Source organism: Belonocnema kinseyi, chromosome 7 (assembly GCF_010883055.1).
Source record: "Belonocnema kinseyi isolate 2016_QV_RU_SX_M_011 chromosome 7, B_treatae_v1, whole genome shotgun sequence".
Taxonomy (NCBI): Eukaryota; Metazoa; Arthropoda; class Insecta; order Hymenoptera; family Cynipidae; genus Belonocnema; species Belonocnema kinseyi.
Genome location: NC_046663.1, coordinates 141962666 through 141988358, shown reverse-complemented (window position 1 = coordinate 141988358; position 25693 = coordinate 141962666). Strand labels below are relative to the sequence as shown.

The 25693-nt window shown below is 35.6% G+C and overlaps 1 protein-coding gene across 7 annotated transcripts in view; it reads left to right on the top strand.

The window, feature by feature from the left end:
• The window catches only part of LOC117176306 (sepiapterin reductase), a 130124-nt gene that overhangs the window by 80166 nt on the left and 24265 nt on the right, over positions 1–25693 (top strand). For all 7 annotated transcript variants that reach the window (XM_033366515.1, XM_033366510.1, XM_033366512.1 and 4 more), the window contains one exon: positions 22991–23304. In XM_033366515.1, coding sequence (XP_033222406.1) covers positions 22991–23304 — 314 coding nt within the window. The remainder of the gene's footprint in view (positions 1–22990; positions 23305–25693) is intronic.

Genomic DNA, 25693 nt, shown 5'->3' with positions numbered 1-25693 from the left:
GATATCAACTAAGGAGGATGGAGGGAAGTTTGCGGCCACGTCATATCAATGAAATGATGAGAAACCCACGAAACCTAGACGTCAATAATTAGATTGCTCGTTCTCATAGAGTCTGCCGTCACAAACCCGCCCTAGAATAGAGATGATCGTCCCCGATTATTACCAGTATCCGCGATCTTCTCATCTTCTAGGCTTTTTAGTTTTTATACCCTTGAGCTGTAACAGAAATAACGCTATGTCGTATACTTACAGCTGGAATAATTAGAATATCATAATTATGATAGGTTTACAGTAAAATAAATAATTTTTAAGCGTATTATATCCCTTTTTAAAATGAACCAGTGGTTGCAATGTCTGTTTCAGTATTGTAATTTTTGTTTGTGATGTAAACCTAATCTGGTATAAGATCCGTGTATTAGTAGGTATGGTGTTGTTTCATCTTGATTTTGCAATATGACATAATATAGATGTTGCTATAATTGTTATAGTACTCACCACAGGTTCTTAAGACGTCCTTATCGGCAATTTTAGTTGTTGGATTTCTTGTAGTTCAGTAAAAAGTAGAGATAAGTTCAAGTGAATTGGAGGTTCATAAATTGCTATTACCAATTCCTTCCTAGGTTTTAAAACTGGGAGAGTTGCTTGCATTGTTTTTAGGTGACACCCAGGTACAATTTGAATTAAATCCAGTCCATGAAGTTGAAGATGGAGGGTTGATTTGTCCATACAGTTCAAATCCGCAGCCACCTCGTTCGTTAAGGAGTAGATCCATCCACTCAATGATGGTAAAGCCTTTCAATAGGGTTCAATTCAAAAAGAAATCTTAATGTCGCAGGATTTAAATGATGCCATCTTAGGCTCCACTAGTAGTTGGAATTCGCAAGTTTTGCAGTTTGAAGTTTCATAAACGGGGAATGCACCTGGGAAAAGGACGTAGTTGTCTGGTGGTTTATAATGGGTGTGTTCTACACGAGTCATCAACATGCAGGTCTATTGCGTATCCTCCGTTGCGATGTATGAAAATTCAGATTTTATGTATGCTCGTCTACAGCTGTTTCCCAGAATTGATTGCTGCACAGGTAGAGGGTGCAATTCGTATATAGTATATTGCGCGCGATCTCATAATAGAATATCCAGCAAGGCCTGTAGAATTCTGTTTTTAAAAATGATAGTTACTACAGCTTCTTAAGCTAATCTTTCTATATCCACATACGGTTTAAGTACTGAAAATAAGACGTTAGGTGCAAAATACTGAAAATCTCGAAGTATAAGCTGGATTTGTTCCGTCGTCAAAAGCGAAGGATAAAGTTCTCCCTTTCTTTTGGCGTGGATAACGGTCATAATTCGGTTTGCAGAGCAGATATACTCATCTATTCCAGCTTTGGCCACCTTTTGTATCTTTTCTAATTGCGACCTTATGATGCGTGTTTGCTTGCCTTTTAGATGAGATAGATTAGCTTGCACATGGTAGAGCTCTTCCATTTTCATATTCATTTCCTGTCCGTCATTATACGTTAACAATCCCGCTACAGTTCCACCAATCTCTCTCAGGAACCCGAGAATAGGAGTCGTTTTTCGTTATCTCATGCATGAAGGTAATTGGCCGGGTAAATTTTTGGTTGTATGCTATGACAATTGATTGGCTTCTTGGTTCAGTTCCTTTTTCAGAATATCTGCAGTATCTAGTTTTGATTGTAGGTGGTAATCCTGAATAATGTTAGTGCAGAGGGATTCACGTTGAGGTACTCCACTTGGTTTGCCATTCTACCAGTGACTCGTGGAGTTTATGATCGTTCAAAAAAGTATTGATCCTCCAATACCTAATAACCTGAACAACTGAAGTTTCTTGTAGTCGGTGGCAAGAACAAATTTTTTGCTTTTGCGAATGATCAAAGGCTTGTATATATTTCTGATAAGTCTCATGTCACAGGAGCACACAAATTTGTAGTTGCATAAATGGGCCAAGTGCCCGCAAGGTCTAGTATAGAGGATAATGAGAAAAATAAAAATTAAGGATGAAATGAATTAAAAAATGAGACTAAAGTAATAATGAAAATGATCATTGAAAATAAGATGAGCATTCAATTTATAATGAATTGTTGAAGCAATAATCATCTGAAACCAACACTGGTATCCCAAGAGACGCACCTGAACCAGAGTGTGACTGAAGACAAATGATGATTCCAGAGACTCATATAAAGAGTTTAAAATATATGGTAGCGTCTTTCCAGACCTACTTACTGCAAATATAATTTCTAAATAGCAGAAAATGCTGAATGTTAATGGAATTGAATTTTTGGTCATGAATGAGCGTGACTGATTTGATGGATTATAATTTGCTTAATGCTAATCATCAATAGGAAATATCAATAGTGTTATATTTCCGATTGATAATATCCCTACTATGTAATGAGGATTTAGGTCACTCGACTCCCTCACCATCATTTAGGGCGATATCCATGGACGTGGTCTTCGCGGTTTATATAAAAATGTAGTTAGCAGTATGTGAGCATCAGTTTATCAGCATCTTTGATGAAACTCGTGCCATTGTCGGCTTCAAGGATCACATTACGATTTTCCGTGAATACCACTATGGTATAAGTTCTAACAGCCCGTTTATCGAATTTATCTTTACGGGTATATACACCATACACCATCCTTATATACCATATGACATGCACCCATACTCGTCCATGCAGTGCTTCGAATGGTGTAAAGTTTGTGGATTCGTGAACGGATGTTTTATACGCGAACAACGCGAATGGCAAAAAGCGATACCAAACATCAAAGCTCTCTGCGTAGTGTTTTATGTAGTCGGTGAGTACCCCGTATGGAGCGAATAGATGTTGCGCGACGGCATAAGTTACTGTTATAGTTTTCATATTTGGCATGGGCACTGCAATGCATCGTTTTGAAAACTTATCCTGCACTATGTCCAGAGATATTTTGTCAAATACTCGCTATGGGGTGTCGGTTATCATCATAGGTTATCGAGTACACGCCCGTACTAGTTTGCTTTCTAGCCAGATTTTACAGTTTCTGACATAATCGTGTCCATGATTTCGTACATTTGGTGAGGTATATCTTTCGCGTATCTGTCGGTATGTTTTTGTTAGGCCTTTCTGTCTCCCAAGTATATTATCATGTTTCTCGGATATGATTTGAAGACGACTCTCCACTGGAAGAACCTCTAATTTTTGCGTGAGATATTCTTTTAACAAGGAGACAACCTCGGAACATGCTTGATAACAGCTTTACCATCCTGTTCTATGGCAATGCACCCAACTGGTTGCTTGACTAAGCAATCCGACACGTTTCGCTATAGTCGCGTTTTAGTGATTTTTTAAGATTCGATATTCCCGATTGCAGTTCTTTCCAGTCGTATCAGCAAAATGATTATGTTTAACAACTTTTGAATATACTCTGTAATTCCCTGAAGAGGTAACTAAAATTTGGCCCATTTTTGGTCATTTCCTCATAAATCTTAAGGAGTTGTACAATATCATGCAATTAGTAATTTAAAAATAGCATTACCGGGTTTGTAGTCTTTCGAAATAAAGTGTGCACAATTTTCGCAGCGGTAAATTAATGGTTCAGTCCATTCGTGAATGCGAGAGGGAGATATAATTTTTTATTCTTTTTAAAGAAGTTTGATTGTTTTTAAATACTTTATTTAATTCTTCTTCTGAAGTAAGGGAGATTGGATTGAGGAACGGTATCTCCATATTAATGGGTAATCGGGCGAATTACATTCTTCATTGAATAATTATCTCCGTTGGCTCACAAGGTAGTCTTTTGAGTTTTTAATGGATCTAGGGTCCTTCAGTTGATTCATAGCGCTATTCTATGCTAGTCATTATATTTTAGGAGTAGGCGATGGGAAGATCTAATTTATCCTACTATAGTGCGGTGACCGATCCTGTTGCATAGTCGGATGCATCGGTGGGTAATTTAAAAGTGTTGGAAAAGCCTGGATATCCTAAAATAGATTCATAACACAATGCATTACGTAATTTGTTAAAACTTTCCCCTTGTTCTGGTCCCTAAACGAATTTTCACTCTCTTTTCAACAGATCTGCTCAAGGCTTGACTAATTTTGCGGAATAGGGTAATCTCGGCTAATTTCGCCAAATAGGGTACCTCATGATAGAGAAAATCACATTTGTCTTTGTTGCAGTTTTAGACTGGCTTCTCGTAACCGCTTGAAGAGCCTGCTGGCCTTCTTATCGTGCTCTTCCAGGGTTTCTGAGTATATGACGATGTAGTCGAGGTACACAAATGCCTCAGTTCCTAACATATCTCCGACATCCGTATCCATTAGTCGTTAGAATGTAGCTGGGGAGGTCTCTATACCCATGGGCATTCGTTTATACTCAAAGTGACCCCTTGGAGTTGACATGGCTGCTTTGGATCTATCATCAGGATGAGTTTCAACATGATGATATGCGCTTTCAAGATCGAACACTGAGAAGTATTGGGCTCTGCGCAGCTTATCTATTATGTCTGGAATGTTAAGTGTTGGATATGCGTCACCCACTATTTTTGCATTTAATGCCCTATACTCGATTACCACATGAAACTTTCTTTCTGCAGAAGCGTCCAGATTTTTTGGAATAATCATAACCGGTGAAATATATATGCCTAAGGCACCTGACGTTATTGTTTCTTTAAGATAACCACATCGTCAGTCCTCGGAATTCTATGTCGAGTTTTGTGCCGATTTCTCGAAGTTTGCTCCTGGAAAGTCAGAGTATTCGAAGGGAACAATTCCCTGTGGTTAAATGTCGATATCAATTGCACCTTCTGTTTTGTTGTAGGCATATATGTAACATTTGCCGCCAGGGTTTTTCACTACCCTTTCCCCTATGAATATTCATTAAGGTGTTTTTACGCGGGGAAGTTATCCATCAGATACATCTTGATTGGATGCTGTATAGAATAGGGATACCCGAAACTCACAGGATACGTCGACAGATAGTGGAACTCAGGGGGTTAAGAAGGGGTATACAGAGGAGATTGATTTGAAAAAGGTGGGTAGGGTGACTGTACATACTGCACGTTAGGCAACTGCGTCCTCCATTTGCTTGGAATAGGGGCTTACTGATCTACCCTTATCAGGTGTTCGCTCCTGTCGTGTTACGTGATTGGCCCAGGCCGAGGCCGCCCTAACATTCTCTGCGTTTTTTTGTCGTTCTTCCACATGGAGAGTTTGTTCATATGCTTCGTTAATATCCTTAGGGTTTATCGTATCTACAAACGTGGACATCTCGTCCGAAAATCCATGGATAAGAGCTTCTAAAGCACAACTTGTAACTGGCTTCATCATAGTAGCTATACTGTCATTTGTCCCGGTATATTTTTCTTCCAATAAATGCTTGGCTCCTCTAAGAAACCCCCATGTTTTATCATATTATTCACTGACATGTTCAGTCTACTTCATACGTAAACTGACAATAGAATCGAAATACCATTGTTATTTCTTAGTGGGTTCAAACACTTCTTTAAGTGTGTAACCAAATCCTGTAAAGTCATAAATTCCTCATCGCAGATACTTTCGCGCCCAATTCCCTTCAGGTTACTAACAACGATTTCTACAAAAATGGGTTCCGTTGATTCCGTAATCAAAACTGCTCCATTTTAAACATCTTGTAAAAATTTTTTTAGCACGGTCGTTCTACCGTCGAATGTAGGAATATGAAACGTGCATTGTTTTAATGTCTATCATGGTTATTGTTTTATTTGCGATATATTTTCCGAATTGTCATGTGTCATATCGCTTATCGTGAACGGACCAATCGATTAAGTGTTGCGGCAATTCATAAGAGGCTGAAATCACAGACCCGGAATCAATATTTGCATGTCATTTACTATATCTATTCCTCTCGCTGTCTCTATATGCAGTCACCTGTTGGATCATTAATCAAGCAGTTTCAATTTAAAATAAATTTGAAAATAATATTTCATAGAGTTATGAATTAATAATTAATTTTCTATTCTTTGTCTAAAACAAAACAGAAATTTCACAAAGAAGAAGAGTTTAAAATATTCTACAATTCTGAGTAAAATCCTGACGAAAAGAAACCGAATGTTGGTCCTATGTCTACCCTTCAAAACGGTTCTGTATAATGATTGAACTTCTGCGGAGCCTTCGATGGCATCATAAATGCTCACCATCTTGGAACAGGGGAAGATGAACAAAAAATTAAATAACATTGTCATCCGACTCGATCGTTCTCAATGGACCTCGCCATCGAATTTAGCAACGATTGATTTTGTGTCTATGGACTTGCTAGCTAAAAGAGTCGTTTGGTCGACGGTCCGGGAAGCATCCTCCAGCACAGTGTTAAATAACGAATGAAATTCTTCCGGGGTTTTAATTTCAATAAATATGTTCTCTTTCCTATAAGGTGGAGGATCTACCAATTAAAAAATTACGGGGAGATTGACTGTCTCGCCGGAAGGTTAAACTTCATTTTTGAGTGCATGAACAATCATTCTAGTGGCCAAAAACATTTTGGCAGTCACTCTAAATTCATTTTTACGTTTTTGCATCCTTCTACTTCGGTCGAGGTGACTGATACTTTTTGGCGGTTCTAACGACACACTTGCGATTTTTTGTCTCTTTTCAGGTGTTTAAGATTTTATTTGAAACTACTAAATTTACTGCCCTAGGTCAGAATTGGTGATATGAATACGTTCAGGTAATCGCCCTTCCGCGTTAGTTACTTGGACCTTAGAAAAGATTCGGCTGCCGGAGGCGCGTTTAGTCTTTTTGCAATTCAAATTTCAGGCAGAGATTATCAATTACAAATGTTGAAACTTTTGTTCAGTTAAAAACATTTCTTTCAATCGGAATTGTTAGCTACTTGAACCTTAGCGGAGGTTTCAGCAGCTGGTAGCGTGCCTATTCTCTTTTTAATTCAATGTAAAAACATCAACGGAAGGAAATAATTTTCTTAACAACTAGTAATTTTAACAGAAATATTTAACTTAGACTCGTTCAAGTAAAAAGTAAATTAAGAAAAATTTAAATGTCGAATTTGAATCAAATTTTTTCAAATTTTACATTCCTAATTTTGAAAATTGAATGTAAAATTCCGTGTTTGAAACAATTTCGCAACTTGACAGAAAGTATTAACAACTATATATACAAAAACAGTGAAATTCCACAAGGAAATTCAGCGTCAAATAAATTTTAAATATAAGAATTTTGCACAGGCTAATTGTCAGATAGAAAATTTTATTTTGAACGAGCAAAGGTAGGATCAAAAATGTGCAAATCCAAATTTGCAAGCTCATCGCTGCCACCAGCTGTCTGTTACGAACCAATACGCCTCCAAATATTTTAATTAATTTTTGGAAAACTGAAAATCCTAGTATTGCGGAACAATGGATTTTTATTATTGTATCGCCGGAGGTAATCAGAAAATAATTTGAGATTTTACTTAAATGTTTATTTTATTTTTGTCTGAAATTCCGTTTTTGTCCTCTTCTTCCTTGGGAACTTTCGTTTGATTACGTTCCTTTGATATAGCCCTAAATTTCTGATGGGTATAAGGCTCGATAAATAAATGTTCAAACTTCAGAAATTTTAATTTTAATTTGACTTCTATAATTTTGAATGCAAATTTCATTCGACTTTGAGGCGCAGGCGAGAGAGCGAGAGAGAGGGAGGGAGAGAGCAATGAAAATGCACTTTTTGATAAAAATGTTGTAACTTATTTTGTGAACTTTTCGTTTACATGTTCCCTTTTTTTCTTAACTTACCTCTTGAACGTACCAGAAGTTGACGGAGAATACTACGGATTCTTTACTGCGATTAGCCTCGACGAATTATTGGCAGGAATTTTTGCAATTTCAAAGTTTTTTAATCCTGCTGACTGCTGTGGGAACGACGGCAGGATTTGGCGTGACTTTAAAATTGCTGATGATAATAAGGCATCGAATAAGAAATTTTTTAGTGCACTTGCACTAATGTCAATGTAAAATTGAAAGGATTTAGAAAACTATTTACTGAAATTGTTGATTAAGAATTAGAAACAAATAATGCATACAACAATATTGCTTATTGATTTGGAAAGTCAAAAATCAATACTGGGCAGTCTTATAACTACGCCAAACTCTTGCATTCAGTCCATTGTCGGTGGTTGCCTTCAAATAACCTTGGCCTGATTTCGGGGGGATAGAAACGTAAACAGCTAGGGTCGCCTGACTCGTTTTCAATTTGAATATATATTAGGGTGGCCCAAAAAATTACATTTGAGAATTTTAACGGGCTTGTTGGCCAAATCGTTCTCGTAGGCGAATAAATTTAAGCCTATTTTTTATTTTCGAAGAAAAATATTTTTAGGACTGGCTCCGGCCATCTTTATGTCTTATGGAGTTTAACATGTAACATGTTTTCGATTTTTATTTTTTCGATTTTTGACAGGAAATTATAAGTCGATTTATTTGATATTTGATATACTTGTTCACTTATCAGTGAATATTGCATTTATCGCATTTTTCTATCTCAGAAATATTATATAAAAGTTTTAGCCATATTAAAAATGGCATAAAATGGAAATATTTGGAGGCTCATTGTAGCCCTCAGATATACTTGTGCAACTTGACATTTTGAAGAGACATTCTTTAGAGTATTGAGAATAGATTTCTAAAAAAATGATTCAATGTATAATTTGCATTGAGTAAAGAGTAAGAAAAGCTTATCAAAAATGACACATTTAAGTTGAACACCGGCTGGAGGCCTGCATGTGGACGGCTGCAAAAAAGATCGACCCTTGGTCGGTTCGCTTATTGTACACCGTATTTGCCGCGATCCGAAGCTGTGGTCACTGACAATAAGTTGAATGGTAGAGTAATAATAAGTTAATAAATCTATATTTGCTCTCTGGGTTCTACCTTTAGCTGGTGTAAGGACTTCTCTACTTTAAATTAGGAAAGTTTGAAGCCTTAGAGCGTGTTCTAAAAATATTTTGTTTTTTAAATAAAAAAATAGGCATACATTTATTTGCCTATAAGAACGATTTGGCCAACAAGTCCGTTAAAATTTCTCAAATTTGAAAATAGCAACGCCACTATCCGACTTTCTCAAACAAGATTTTGTATGGAAATAGGCACAGAAATATAGAAAAAGCAGCCGTAAATTGCGAAAATATTTTACTGAAAATTCCATTCCTCAGTGGTTGCAATTCTAAAAAAGCTGAATAAAACTCACAATTTTAAAGTCATCGGTATAAGTCGATTATGCAGAATATTTCAGAGAGGGAGTCTGCGTACTTCGCTTAAATTAACAAAAAGCTGGCTCACGTAAATGAACGATACCAGCTGCTGAAAGTGTGCCGTGACACAATAGCCTATGTCACCTCTCACAGACTCCTCGGAAAACATGTGTATTGAAAGTGAAGCACGAATTGTTGTGTGTAATATAATGGCTTATCGATTTATAATCACATCTTTCGTACAATGCCATAATAGTTGTGATCTCAAGAGATCCTGTACTGTTTAAAGTTGTAAAATTGGTAGAATAGTGTCATGTTTTGATAAAAAAAAAGGAAACCTTCGGATTCCTTCAGACGCGGATTCTGAGTCATTTTTTCTGCCTTTGCGTATGGCCCTTTTTCTAAAGTAGCAGGGTTCCTGCGCGTTTCACAGAACCAGTGTTTTTTTCTGTAACATTCATTATATTTTGGTCAATGATTGTCAGACTTATAATTTATTATTTTTCACAGCATCAGGTACCCAACAAATGACATGTGAAAAAATAAAATTTTTGAAATTTTAAAAGGAAAATTTCACGAGCGCACAGAGGGACAAAATTGCGAAAAGCTGGCCAAAAGTATAACATTTTTATAAAATGGGCCAAATTTTGTTTTTCGCGGGATTTTGGGATCGCATGCTCGCCCACCATAGTGCATCCGCCATTTTTTTTAGGTTTTGATATCGGATTCGTAATTATAGGCTTTGAAAACCCGCTTATACCAATTTAAAATAAAATAAAAAATTTATTTAGCATACATGTCCGCTATATTGACATTTCATACTTTTGGCCAGCTTTTCGTGATTTCAGACCACTGTGCATCCTTTAATACTCACAGATTTTCTATACAAGTCGGATTATAAAAAAGGCAAATTGAGCAGAGGCCTCGCGTCGGGGCTCTGTCGGAAAATCTCTTAACCCGAATTGAGACTTCAGGATCCGAATATTCATACTATTTGGACGACTCCCACAACTCAAAACCCTTCTAACCTTCCCCTAAAAAGACTAGGCTACCGTAATCAGCTACGAATTCTACGCAATATAATTCAATGGAAACACGTGTGCTGTTAATTTATAACCGATCGATAAAACATCGAGAGATTTCAGTGACTCTTGTTTCTATTAAGCAGAAAGGTAATAAACAGGAAAAGAAAGTCACTACTAACTCTGCAATGGCGCAAAAAAGTCTGCATCTTCAGAGGGCGCTGTGCGATTACACTATAGGAAAACTTTCTAATAATGAGATCTTCTTTCAAACTTCTGAAAGCCGCTCTCAAACCTTCCAAAACACTGCCTAAACCTTACTCCAAATCACCTTTCAAACTATCAAAACAAATTAAAGGTTGCCAAACCAATAATTCCGTTGATATAGAAACAGCCACTGCAGCTGTTCGAAAGGCAGCCGAAGCTGTAATAAAAAATTAACGATCAATACTGGTTCAAAATTTGTAATAGAAAGCGCAGCTGAGTGGATTTCAAAATCAGAGGCAAATGGCTGTAAAATCTCAGAAAACGAGCCAATTATTAATAGATACGTCAGCTATAATCATTTCACATGTACAACCATCTCAAATGGTAAAAAAGATGAAGATATGTTACAACAATTCGAGGCCCTTAGTCTATACACGGGACTAGATGATAATACATTCGCCATCCGTGCGACTAGCTTCCCCCAGGTTTACGAGAAAATCTTGAAATAACAGGAAATAGATGAGGAAGTCTACTTCTATCTCCTGACACATACCCAACAGCATCCCCTAAATTCTACAAGTATCAGTCCAAGAAAAGCCGTTACTACTCAGGAAAATTCTAAATCGCCCCCAAGGGAAAAGCCACGTTTCGAGGTCGGAGGCAAGAGTACCGTGAGATTCAAAGGCTGTTCTGAAGAAGCTGAATCTTCTATCGTTGGAAAACAGCGGTCGAAAAGGTAAAGGAAACAAGCAGCAGTGCCTAGAATTAATGTCATTTTTCCTACTGCCTTCGATTCTCCGTCACACCCGCCGACGGATAACGTAGATGCAAAATGGTCGTTGTTTGACTTGAAAAGTTGAAAATTTAATAATATATATCCAAGTTTATGGGAAATTGTATGAAAATTTTTTTATTATATTTCATTCGAATCCACTACATTGGCTTTAATTGATTAGTGCAATTTTTGACTTAACTTGGAAAATTTCGGAATCTAAAATTTGGCTACAGTTGAAAACTTATTAACTCACATCATATATTTGGTTTGTTTGTCAAAGAATCGCATTTCTCAAAATCATCCTTCAATAATTTTGCATTCCCAGTCCAAGAGTACGAATGGTGTCATTCCTAGTTTAATTTGGAAACTTCAGACTTTTTACTGTTGCTCACATGCGTTGCGTCTACAAACTCCGAAAGATATGTGAAGGACAAATCAAGGTTTCGATTGCTCTCTAATTTCAACATTCAATTGGTGTGATTATACATTTCACATAGTGTAGAGCGACGAACTCTAGCAATATTAAATAGAAATAGTGTATCCGAGCATGTTCGTCTGCCTTTCAACGACCATGCTTTAAAACATCATGTCTCAAAACCATGCCTCAAACAGATTTTTCAAAGATACATAATCTGCACCTCGACATGGATATACTTTATCTTTCTTCTATTCTAGATATTTCAAATCTCATTTGGTTCTAAAATGTTTGCATCTATTTAGAATAAAACCTAAAGTTTTATTAGCAGCAGCAACAATATTATCAATATGCGAGTTGAATGTTAAACGACTATCAAATAGTACCTCAAGATCTTTAATCGTATCATTCCTTTTTAAATGTACTATATTAATTGTGTAGTGATAAATCAACGTAGCGTTCCTTTTTGTGAGTGATAGCATCCCACACTTTTCTGAGTTAATAGGAAGGAAATGATCATTACACCATTTGCTGAAATTGTTTAGGTCCATCTGTAGAATCACACTTTCCCTAGGTCAGTGTGTACTACATCTACCTGATCATAATTATGGAGAAGAACATGTATGTGCTGCGTAAATAACAAAATATTGGTATTAACTGACCTGCGCTGTATAATCCATGTTGTTAGTTAGATAAGTTACTTTATATCGCATTGAAGATAACTCTATAAATGCACATTTCGAATATTTGTGAGTAGTTATTGATAATAATTGATATAGGGCTGTAGATTTTTATATTAGAATCATCTTCACTTTGCATGATAGGACATATTTTGGTAGTTTTCCAGATACTCGAAAAAATTCCAGATTTTAGTGCAATGTAAATTTATTTTTGTTAAATGTTTATGTTTATAAATAATTAATTTTGCCAGATCAGGAATAGACAGAGAAGAATCGATAGAAATAATTAAGTGTTCAAGTTTTATTTTAAGTATAGAATACTTGGCAGACTAAGACCATTTTTGAGAACCAAACAGATCGCTCACTCGTTTATATAGACATTTTTTGTAAGATGTAATATTTAATGTCTTTATTAAGTTAATCACTTTACTGATCCAAAAAGATCGGACAACGATCTATCGCGATTCACTGCTTTGAAATAGGCAATGTCGATGAATTGAATCATTTTCGATCGCAGAAAATCTCATAAAGACGAAACATTATAACTTTAAACAGTGTTTAATATTCAAATCTGGCTCTTTAGTTATATGAATTGGATTTATAAAACACTCAAAATATTCAGCAAATATATTAACAATTTGTTCAATGGAGGTATATATTGCATTTTTATTATTAGGAATTCCAGAAATTCCAGAACGTTGTTTAAATCTATTCACAAAACCTCGAAAAGATGAAGGGGATACTATTATATTATGTTCAGCCTTACTTATGTTGTTGTCATAAGCAATTTTAATTAGCTCTTTTGTTGATTTCCAAATTTCATTATATTGGTGAAAATAGTTTTGTAGTTTGGAGGTTTGACATATTTCTTTATATTTAATCTATAATTTGATACTATTAATTATTCGACGTGTATACCAGGATGTATACCATTCATAATGTTAATATTATAAATTGTTATGGATTTATCAAATTCATTGTAAAGAGTCTCATAACATTGCAAGCAAAGCTCGTTAATATCCTAACATTTTGAAAGTATTGTCCAGTCATCAATAAATACATGGATAGTTTAATGGATAATTGGATAGTTTGCTGAATGTTATCAGTGTAAGTCTCAACATCCTCTATTTTTTATCTAATTGTTCAACTTCAATAGATAGTGTATCCACCTTTTTTGTGAGATTATTTTCTGTCAGATTGTACTGCTGAAAATTCTTCGTCCATCTCCGCCTTGTAAATGCTGAGCTATGAAGATCTTCTGACGGAGAAATAGAACGAGATCCACAACAACGAGCAAACAAGCCGTCAGTTTTCCTAATGAGTTTAGAGACACAAAAAGTATGATCTCAGTGGGCACAAAATTTGGCGACGTCTTTACGACATCGACACGACATCTTTACAACAATTTTACGATATCCTATGTCAATGTAGTTACGGTGTGTTGACGAACCCAAGATCTTTAGAATTTTAAGGGTTTTCTGCACTTGCTGTATTCATGTACGTCAGTTTTAACTGATAGTAGGTCTTAATTGCTAGAAACTTTACTTTCCAATTTGGACATCACGACACTTATGTCAGTGGTAAGGAAAAATCAGCAGAAATTTAGTTAAACCATTTGAGGTTACATTAGTTAATGCTTCCAATCATACTGATAGAACTGATAAGATCCCAGTATTTATCATAGATATTAAATATCACAAATCAAACAATATTTTTTTAGCACTTTTGTGCTTTAGATGTAATCAAATTTTAGCTTTAGGAATTTTCCAAGAAAAGTATTATACCAGTATATTAAAGCTACTGCAGTAGATTTGAGTAAAATGAGACGGGAATGATTAGATGTACCTTTTGATGAATTTGATTTTCCTTACAAGGGTTAAGTCGTATGATCTGACGTGCCCTGGGTCGATGGCTTATGGGCTCTAGGTTAAATACTTTTGTATACCAAAAATACGAAGGGCGCCAGCTAATTTACTATTTAAACAAAGAAAGAATATTTCGAATTTTAATGAGATTATCTTAAGAGGGGTAGGTTTAGTCGAGTGAACAAATAATAAGCAAAAAATTTCCAGCAAAACATTGAATAATGGAAGCGAAAATATTCCCGGTATATAACATGAACTTACATGTTTTAATCGTTGAGGAATATCTCTTTATTCGAATTAGTGTTATAATACTCTCGTAGAATGAAATTAAATCGCGTAGAATCTCTTTAGTTCAAACTATCGAAATCTTGGGAACCGACTCTTGCCATTTAAAATTAATCAAAGCTGCAACATCTCTACACAATAAATTACAGACACTAGTTTTCACGCTTGGCAAAAAGTGATAAGAGGCCCGCTGGATGGCTGTACGTTCGTCGTCAGCTGTTCTGCGCATGACGAGTATTTTGTGGCACATCATATATTGGTTGAATAGAATTCGCCGCTATCAACTATTTTAAGTTTAAAAATAAATTTTAATTTGAAGGTTTTAAATATTAGTTTAACCGTCACATTTTCCCCCTTAGACCATAACGTCAAGGTGGGAATGCGACAAATTACCACTGAAAGAAAGTAGGCGTGATTATTTTAATCGAAGTAAATTCGAAATATCCCTGTAAGAAATCTGTGATACTACCTGGAATATTGAATGTAATTAAATATAAAGTACTAAATTAAAAAAATGCATAGTAACCAACTCCTGCAAATCCCTTACGTGAAGAGTGACAATCTCAAATGGTTTAATCTATAATTTGGGTGTTTATTTAGGTAGATAAAACTAAAATGCTTACATTTCTGGCTAAAATCTAACTTTCTTCAAATTTTTCATCTGATGTGTGACTAATTTTGTCAAAAAAAGCTTACTGCTAAAATTGCTCTCTAAATATAAAAAGAAAAGAAAGATTGAGAAAAGGCTAGGTTCAATGAATAGTTAGAGTATTACCAGTAGAAAACTAAAAAAAAAGAAAAAAAGGAAACTTAAAATCGAATTTGTTTACAAGTAATTCGACGAACTTGTAGGACGTGGATTACTTAAAATACTTCTTGTATTTCTTTGAGATGACGGCTTTAATCTCCTGACCATCTTAGAGTTTTGGTCGCTCCTTAAATATTTCATAGAGACTCTTGACAAACAGTGAGCATTATACCTTCACTGCGAGCTGTCACTTCTCCTCTGACGACTGCCTGGCACTCTGTGCATCTGGGTTTGCAGGTTTTCTTGGCTCCTAGTGAGCACATTCTCTTATTAGGAATGCACTTATCTGTTGCCGTAATCTTCTTTGTAATAGAGTTTAGCCTTGGCCTTCCTCTTCAGTTCTTGCCATCTGTATATTGTGGGTAATATAATGATAAGTCTCTGGAGAAACCAGCGCATCGTCGAAGGGTCTGCTCGTGTTCTATTTCATGGGGATAGATACAGTCTGTAGTGTAAAAACTATCCGCTCCACAGATCTTGCAGAATCCTGGGGTCTCCTAAGTCTCTTTATCAGAATGGAAATCGCGTCCGAATTTTGAGGCAACGCGGTTGAATATATTTGTTTAATTTGTTGCATACTTCATCTAAATAACGATATCTCAAATCAAGCGGAGCCGGGTTCTCGATAAAATGTTGATATATTTTTTAAATTATCAAAACAAAGGACAATAACAGTGATACTCAATTAGAGCTGTGCATGCATGTACGCAGCGAGCCTGCTCACTCTTGTCAAACTTCAGTAAGCAGACTCCCTGCAGAGTGATGAATGACACAGAACGAATGAAGACGAGCATTGTTACGAAATTCCGGCCATTTAGAAAAACAGTCATCATAAAATCATTGCTTAATATAATTTCAATTAACAGAATTAATTTATTCATACAAATAATCAAAAGAAATTGAAAAAAAATTATGAAAAGCGGTTAATATTTACAGTGATAACGCGAATATTTATATTATGTGCATTTACAGCGCAGTTTTCTAACAAATTCAGGCTAAAGTCGATATTTTTTTTAGAATTTTTTTTTAAACATATAATCCTTAATTCATAAGTACCGTGTTTCCAAGTATTTTGTGCATAGGCCTAACTTTTATTAATATTTTATAGCTTATTAATAAAAATTAAGTTAATTATCTGCAGGATATTTAGTACTTTGTAAAAAAAACGAGTATTCGGTTCTGAATTTGTAGGTTCAATATTTTTTACTCATTCCTTGCATACGTCATTTGCATACTAATATCTTGAAGCACGCAGAGCCGGTTTTTTAATAAAATCATTACATTATAGATTTTAATATAGATTATACGCGCCGGAAATGCATATACAGCTAACACTGCGTGTTACTACTACTACTGTTCTTCCCTTTTTGATTATTAAACAAAATATAAACATTTGATAGAAAAAATATTTCTGCTTGCTTCGAGATTTGGTTATTTAGATGTTATATTTTTAACGTGCACAAGAATAATGAACGTCTTTAGGGAATTTGGTCTGACTTGTTTAAACAATTACACAGCCACACAAAAAATAGTGTGCGGATCTGGGGACAAGACACACGTATTCCTATGGATTTTGGGGAGCTGAATTCAAATTCGGTATCAAAAATCACCTATCACGTCATGGTTGAGCCATAACCTCAAAAAAATGACGAAAAATCATGCACTGAGGCAAATAAATTTCAAAATAATGCCAGTGATGCAAATTTTTATTTGCAAAACATATCGACAACTGTGAATGATCAACCCTTGCGTGATATCAACTTATTTAACATAACTTTACTCAACAGAACCTGACCTCACCTAACCTGAATTAACAGAAATTTATTGAAATACACGTAAAGCTCTGGAAGCATAGTTTCCCAGTAGCAAATGTGTGCTACATCGAATGGGTCAACTCGAGCCTAACCTAGAAATAAATCTAACCTAGTCTAACCTTACCTCATAAAACACAATTAAACTGATTGTATTGTCCCATTGTGTTTGCGGTACCGTTTGAATCAGATTAGGCTTAACCTGCACAGAGGTCAAACCTATCCTAACCTAAAAAAAACCTAACCTAACCTAACCTAATTTCACGTAACACAACTTAACTTAAGTGTTCCGGTTGTAACACAATAAAATTCATTTCATTGTACTACCGGTGGCTAAAAATTTAGACGCACATTACTCATTTGAAGAAACTTAGAACTACAAGTAGAATTGACCCCATTTCAATTAACCTGACAATTTTTGTATCAATTAAAATGTAGAACTGTAACTTAAACATGCAAATGAGTGAGAGTTTTATTCAAAAATTTTTTCTCTCTGCTTTTCTTAGACTTAAGGGATATATTTATACTATCTTTCGTGCTTACATTTTATCTTGATTTTTATCGTAATTAAATTGATTTCTAGACCTACTTCAGTCTCTTGTCAACATTCGAATCTGTGGTCCATCAAAGACTCCTTTTTTTCAATTTAGCGTCTGAACCATTAGGGAATTTAAGAGATATATACTTATAGCATTGTCCATCTTTGTCTAACGCCTTGACAAATTGCTTCATGAGCCCAAGTTTTATGTGGAGGGGTGGTAGTAAAATTGTTTCTGGATCAAAGAGGCTTTGGTTGATGATATTATGAGAACCAGGTTTGAACGAATCTCTTAAAAGGCCAATGTTGTTTGCTGTAATGATTGGCTCGATCTCTGCTATTCCACAGGCATATAAAGCATGGCTCTCTTGTGAAACCCGATTGTTGGCCTAATATCATTGTTATGATTTTGAGATCACCACATATTTGCCATTTGTGATTCGTGTAATTACCTTTTTCAAGAAGCATTTTAACATTGTTATATTCTTCTTTGATGACCGCTGAGTGAGCTATAGGGATAGGAGCGTAAGTATTCGTGTTATGCAGTAAAACAGCCTTAATGCTGCGTTTTGACGAATCAATGAAAAGTCGCTGTTCTTCGTCTCTGTACACATTTTTCTTCAAGTGGTTCATTAGTCCGTTAACGTCAGTGCAGTACACTAAAGACGTCTCTTCGTCTTTAACGAAAAACTTTCTGAATTCTTTGTCCCTGTCGCGATAGAATGAAACTTTTGTCTTTGGCTCTAGAAGATTTCTTCTTTTTAGAATGAAGCGGGAAATTCAGCGCCGTCTTTCGGTAATTCAAGATCTCTAATAAAATCATTCAGTTCTAGCAGCGACACTAATATTGGTACCTTCAATTTCATTTTATGCACGCCATATTTGTCATCTTTTTCGCCATTTTCATCGGAATCATCAGAACTATTTTCTGTTCGATCACTGGTTTCACTATCGTTTCCATGACGTTGACTTTCAACTTCCATTCTATCATCCGTCTGGCGTGCATTCTTATTGATCTCAATTGCTCTTGTGACTGTGCACACATTAATGTACTAAATGTTCTTTTTATTTTTGGCGTTGGATCCTTTGACGGAATTCATGCAAAAGTAGCAGTCCTTCGCAATAACGCGGTTTTTCCATGTGGTTAGTGTAGAGTATTTGCGGCACTTTTCGTTGTTTGAATTCTTTAGACGATACAACATAAGTCTGCAGGAATTGAAAATGACGTGAGGAACCCATTTTGTTTCTTGGTGCAGCAATTTATGGTGAAAACACTTTTCGTAAAGAATTTTCACTTGCTCGTCGATTGATTTTCGCAAACTGCTCACTTCATATTTACTGCAAATGTAACAGAATGAATCTGAGCTATTCTTGCAGGAATGCGATTGAGAAATGCTCGCGGTTTTTTTCCTTGTAGCATGAGACTCTACACCAACCAAGTGATCCATTGATGAAGAACTACGGTTGCATGATGACGACGTCGGAGAGCCCGCTTTCCCACCCTGACCCTGTTAGGTTAGGATAGGTTAAACCTCTATGTAGGTTAGGCCGAAGCTGAATGAAACGGTACCGCAACACAACGGGACAACACAATCAGCCTAATTGTGTTTCGTGAGGTTAGGTTAGGTTAGGCTAGGTTAGATTTATTTCTAGGTTAGGCTCGAGTTGACCCATTCGATGTAGCACACATTTGCTACTGGGAAAATATGCTTCCAGAGCTTTACGTGTAGTTCAATACATTTCTGTTAATTCAGGTTAGGTGAGGTCAGGTTCTGTTGAGTAAAGTTATGTTAAATAAGTTGATATCAGGCAAGGGCTGATCATTCACAGTTGTCGATATGTTTTTGAAGTGAAAATTTGCATCACTGGCATTATTTTGAAATTTATTTGCCTCAGTGCATGATTTTTCGTCATTTTTTGAGGTTATGGCTCAACCATGACGTGATAGGTGATAGGTAAAAAAAATAAATCATAGTTTTGTTAAAAAAATTGTTAATAACAATCATGTAATTATTCTTTATTTAATTTCGTTGGTTAGTCACCGCAATAAATGTCACTCTAATAATTATTGAAGAAAAAAACATTTTTTTCTACGAGGAAACGGCCGATTAGGAGACTTGTTTAACTAAATTGTTATGAACAATCTATATTATTTATATTTGATAAAGCTTAAAGTATATAAATGGCTTTAAAGATAATTGTGAATCACTTTTGTTCAGAAAAATCAATTCAGCTATGAGAAAACTCGTTTATAAAGAATTTGTTTATAAAAATTGTTTATCATAATTAAGTTAAATATTATTAAAATTAATTATGTTATATGAATGCATGTGCAATAATTCCGGCTAATAGTGAGTTTTTATCTGTATTTTTTCTTGAGATAAAAATTCACAAAGCTAAAATGGTCAATTTTGTCACTATATTTGTTTCCGATTACGGATCACATAGGTTCAGTATCATTTTTTCAATGCGGCGCTTATATGTCTTGTTTTCGCGTAAACCTTTATATAGCCAGATTGGGTCATGCGGGACGTAAATAAAATAAATAAAATAAAGAATTCCCTGGCTGAGTACAAGGCTTCTTGATAACCCGTCAACTCAGCATTCTTCATTCCAGTCATCCTGCAATTGTCGGGGTCGTCAACTTTCGGTTCTTTTTTTACTTTCATGTGGCAGTGCTTTGAGTTAAGTTGGAGTTTCGTTGCCTCGAACTGCCTTTGGATTTTTTCTTCTTCTTGGAGTTGTTTGAGTTGCGCCGGGAGCGCATCTTGCAAAGATTGTCTAGAACTCTCGCTTGTTGCGTCGGTAATAACTGTAGATTCGGATGTGCGTTGCTGCAAACCCGGATCGTGCAATTGACGAAATTGAGCCTGAGAATGTATATTACTTAGCAGGCAAGTTTCGACGCGGTATTTTTAAACTATGAATACTATATTTTCCTACCAATTTACCGGCTTTGTCTGTTAATTCAACTGTCGTCAGTCCCAGCACCCTAGTAACTGAGGCTGGCGTTAAGTAACGATGTGCCAACTTTGACAAATAACCCTAGTCTCACTGCTCAATTTTTTATTAGGGCAATATACCTCAGTACCAGCATCAATTTTTACCCACATTATCCTACCCGAATGAGCTTTAGCGAGGCGTTCCACAAAATATTTATTTAACTGATTTTTTATTCTATGTCTGAACTAATCTATTTGACCCATTCATGTCTTTACGATATCGTAAATACGTCCTATGATCCAAAGATGTCTTTACGAAATCGTAAAGACGTCTTATGATCTGAAGATATCTTAACGATATCTTAAAGACAGCTTTACGGTATGGACATTGAATCTTCGATAAATTTTCATCCCATTTCTTGTGGATGGCATTTATGAGAGCGGATATCAATGGTTTTATTTTCCTATTAAACTACTCAATTCGATTACATTGGGAGTTAACCAATGGGCTAGTCATATGTTTAATTCCTCTACCCATTAATAAGGCCCTGACGTCCTTATCCACATATTCAGTTCCATTATCTGTAATAATAGATTTTGGAGTGCTAGCGGTTGAAAATAGTTTCAAGTACTCTCACAACATATTTGTCCGTTATTTGACGGACCGAAAACTGTTCAATTAACTTAGTGTGGTGTGTGTGACGTGTTGTGCTTTTCGATTTTCCAATCACAAGATCGATTGGGTTGCTCTTTGAACAATTTGTTCGTCTCGTACCAATTCTGATCACAGATCGTATTCAATTGAATTCGTGCCTAAATAGTCTCTTCCATAACCTTTTCCCAAATATTAAGGTCACAATCCATGTCAAATATATGAGAAAGCGCGTCAGGGCGCTTCGTTTATCGTACCTCGTATGTGATGGATTGTTATGTTGTTATGATAAAGGTAAATGGCCTTCATTATGCTTCATTATGCTTCATTATGCTTCCAAATTCCAATTCGCTGATTTACTTGGTTTGATGCTTATTGAATGATTTTGTCGATTGTCTAACGATTTTTTTAGTTGAGTTTTATCGAAAAACATTTGACAGAGAGGTTTGACGTTTCTGGGCATTGCTCTTGAAAATCGCACATGTGCTGCATGTAGGTTGGCAGGAATTCTTGGTAACGTTGAACATTGTAAGTGACCCTGTCTTAAAAACTGACCGTTCCGAAAGATATAATAAGATCCATACCCACATATTCGCAACGTTCATCAATTTACATTTTTTAACCTGATTTTGAATTTGAAAAACTAAATTAAAGGATTTTTAAAAACTGCATATATAATCAATTAAAATTCCTTTATATTTGTCAGCATACAGGCTAATTTTTGCATTTTTTTCTTGGCTTAGAACATAATTTGTTTTTTTTTATTTTATTCTTTCTTTATTTAGTTTCATTACTGTACTCCGTTTTCGACAGACATTTGTAAACAGGTTTTGTTGAATCTTTTTTTTGTCGTAACTTTCGTCGTTTCTACACACATTTTTTTATTTTTTATTTATTTTCAATGTTATTTTTCAAGAATAAAACAAAAAGTGCGCGTCCTATCAAGAAGTGATTCAAACGAAATTGTAGATTTTTTCTGTGATAACAATTTTGGTTAATTCATCTTTTTTTCATATCTTACATAGTTTGACTACAAAATGGAATTTTTCATTATTTATTGTGCAATCAAAACTAGAATTTTCGATTTTCCAAGAAAATACAAAAATTTGTTAGGATAATCTTGTAGGGCTCTCAAAAAGCAGTGTGTTTCTTGTCCTGACTTTTTTTCATATCTTGCGTTTTTTGGCTTGAAATCTTGATTTTCGGTTGATTAAAAAAATTTTGAAAATGATATAACTCTGACAATTATTTTTTTATCAAAAAAAGTCATTACGATAAATTGTTTGTCCTTTTTTAATAATATAAGCATCCGTACATAGAATTTTCAAATTCGCAAAAATGTGGTCTCAAACATTTTGGCAATGCGCTGACTTTTTGAAATTTCATAAAAAATGGCTGGTTAACGAACTTCTCCTTTCTTTTCAGACCTAAAAAAAGTGAGCCGAAGATGGATTTTATTCGTTTATTTTTTCGAGAGTTATCGTGTTTACGGACGGACGGAGAGACAGATGCTATCGTAAAAACTTGATTTTAGGATTAAGGGGGTCTCGAAACGTGGAGATCCGTTGAAAAACAGTGGTGTCAAATTTCGGACAATTCTAATAGTTTCTCAATCATAAATGATGAGAATGTAAAAAAACGTATGTCCTAATACTAGTGGTTAGCGAAGTATGACCTATATGCGACCATGTATTAAATAAACTCTTATCTGAAGCTCTTTTTACATAAGTCAATTTAATATTCTCCCTTAATAATTTTATTTTTTTCAGGAACCATGACAAATTTCTTAAAGAATGACGAAATTTCTAAATTTGATCAAGCAATGATTGTACACAATGCTGGATCCTTAGGAAATATAGCGCAGAAGACGATTGAGATGACGAACTTCACAGTATGGCGTCAATATTATGATTTAAATGTGTTCTCTCCAGCAATCTTGAATAACGTCTTTATGAAGTTTTTCGGAAGCCAAGTTAAATGCAAGATTTTTATTGTGAATATAACTTCGCTTTGTGCTCTGCAGCCCATGAAATCTTTAGCATATTATTGTTCTGGAAAAGCAGCTAGGGAAATGTTTTTCAAGGTAATGCTTTACCCTAAAATATTTAATGTATTTATAGTTTAATCCGTCAGTGCCCAAGGTTTGTTTTGTCTAAGATTTTCGTAAAGCTCAAGTATAATGATGACTTGGTTATCGTTACAGTACTTGCGAGGATTTGTGAAAACGCGCCCAGCCGTTTGAGAGCCGTTTGACAGTTTTAATTCTATGGCTTTGCATGCATTCATACGGCGTGTAGAAAATCTCGACGTTCAGAGTGTGTAAAAAAATAACTCACGCTGTACATAATAAATTTCCCAGACTGGTAAAATTACAGACTGCCCATAAATTTATATTTTCTAACGAAAATTTCTCCACTTTAGACTCATTTTAGAATCGTCCGTATAATATTCCACATTTATATAATTTTTGCGATAGAGTCTTCTTTTTCGCTCTTCTGTTCGCGTGTCATGAGCCAAGCGTGCATTTTAGTTTGCAAACGTAATGGTTCACTTTCAGTAAAAGCATGAATGCGAGTAACAGATGTTAAATTATAAACGTTGTGCCATATACGCTTGTGTAATTATAAATATATTTTTAATATGATCCTAATGATTCAAGTATTTGAGGTTACGTTGATATTTAGGAGAAATTTTCCACTTTCCCTTGTTAAATTTTACGTCACATATTAAATTTCAATTATGTTGAGCATTTTACACTTTGGCTCAATTTTAGACATTTCTATACTAATTTCACGCTGCTGCGCGTGAGTCGACTTTTTACATACGAGTGTCATTTCAAAAGATATGCACAATTATGTTTTTCAAACATTTACAAAACGTATTAGAACATATGTCACTATAGTCCTTCTATGTAGTCTCCTTGCTTTTGAATGGTGGAATCCCAACTTTTAGGAAGCTTTTTAATTCCAGTCAAGTCACCTCCTTTATTTAACTGTCTAATGCGTTGGGTAACGGCTACAGAAAGCTCCTCCGGAGACGAAAATCTCTGACCATGCAGAGGTTCCTCGAGCTTGGGAAACAAATAGAAGTCTAGGGGACTCATGTTTGGGCTAAAGGATGGGCGAGGTAACATTTCCCACTCATACTTCTCCAGCAAATCTGTCACCACCTTTCCCAAGTGTGGACTTGCATTATCATTCAAAATGAGAGGCCCATCTCTGAGAAAGTCAGTTTCGAAATCCCTAACCCATGTTTCATCGATAGCCACAATTCGCAAGAGGAATCCATCGCCTTCAGCTAGAAATCTTTGCTTCAGCGATGTTGCAATGTCCAAGCGAGTCTGCTTTTGTTCCTCACACGTAGCTCTGCGGTCTTCCTCAATAACGTCTGTGACAAGTTTAACAATTCCTTCATCAGTTGCCGTTCGTGGCCTTTCTGAACTCGGGTCATCGCTTATGCTTATACGTCCTTCACGAAAACGCAAAGCCCGACGAGAAACCGCACTTCGATCTACTGCTTGATCACCACAATCCTCACGCAAAGCACTATGAATATCTGTTGGATCTTCGCGACGCATTCGATTTTGATATACAAACGCTGAGCCTCGCGCGTCACAGTACCCGAGGTACCTGCATAAGCCATCTTTCACACCCGTTGTTTCAAGAAACAATGCACGAACAAATAAATCAAAATACGTGTCAACTCCTCACAATTTTCCCTATTACAGATGTAAACATAATGCACATTGCTTCATTCAGTTCACAGCGGGGCCATATTGTGAATTTCTTTTGAGATGACCCTCGTACGTTTAGCGTACTAAAATGCAACAAGCTTTTTTACTGTGTACGCTTTGATGTTATGACATCATATAGCGTTCGAAATCACTAGAGATACAAAAAATTATGCGTCTACGTTCGAAACGATGCCATATGGCACCCAGGGGCGCTTACTGTTTAATAAAACCACGCGTACCTATATGTAATCATCCATACCGTTTGTTAGTATACTCGAATTTTTGATTTATTCGAACCTAGGTAGTAATAAATTCTGGTGACTAATAGTCTTACTTTTTATTTATAAGCTCAAATTATCTGACCTTCAATTAATTCAAAAGCGCCCGTTATCTTGTTATTTTCGCATCCTGTTGTTGTCAAATTAACTTGTATTAATACGTAACACCTTACAAAATAAAGTGTGTGTTTCCAAAAAGGACTCTTATTTCGAACGAAAAGCACCTGACCGGCAATCAAAAGTTCTGTGGTTCGATTCCCAGCGGAGCTACGGCGACGGTCTTTTTTCAGGAAAAATTTAATTTATAAAAATATTAATTCATAATAAAAGAATGTGTTCACTGATAAGGGGCACCGTCTCTGATGATAATACAGATTCCTTGTAAAGCTGACTTGTATTAATAAGTAATACCTTTTAAAATACAGAATGTGTTTCTGAAATAGCCAACTATATTTATATTT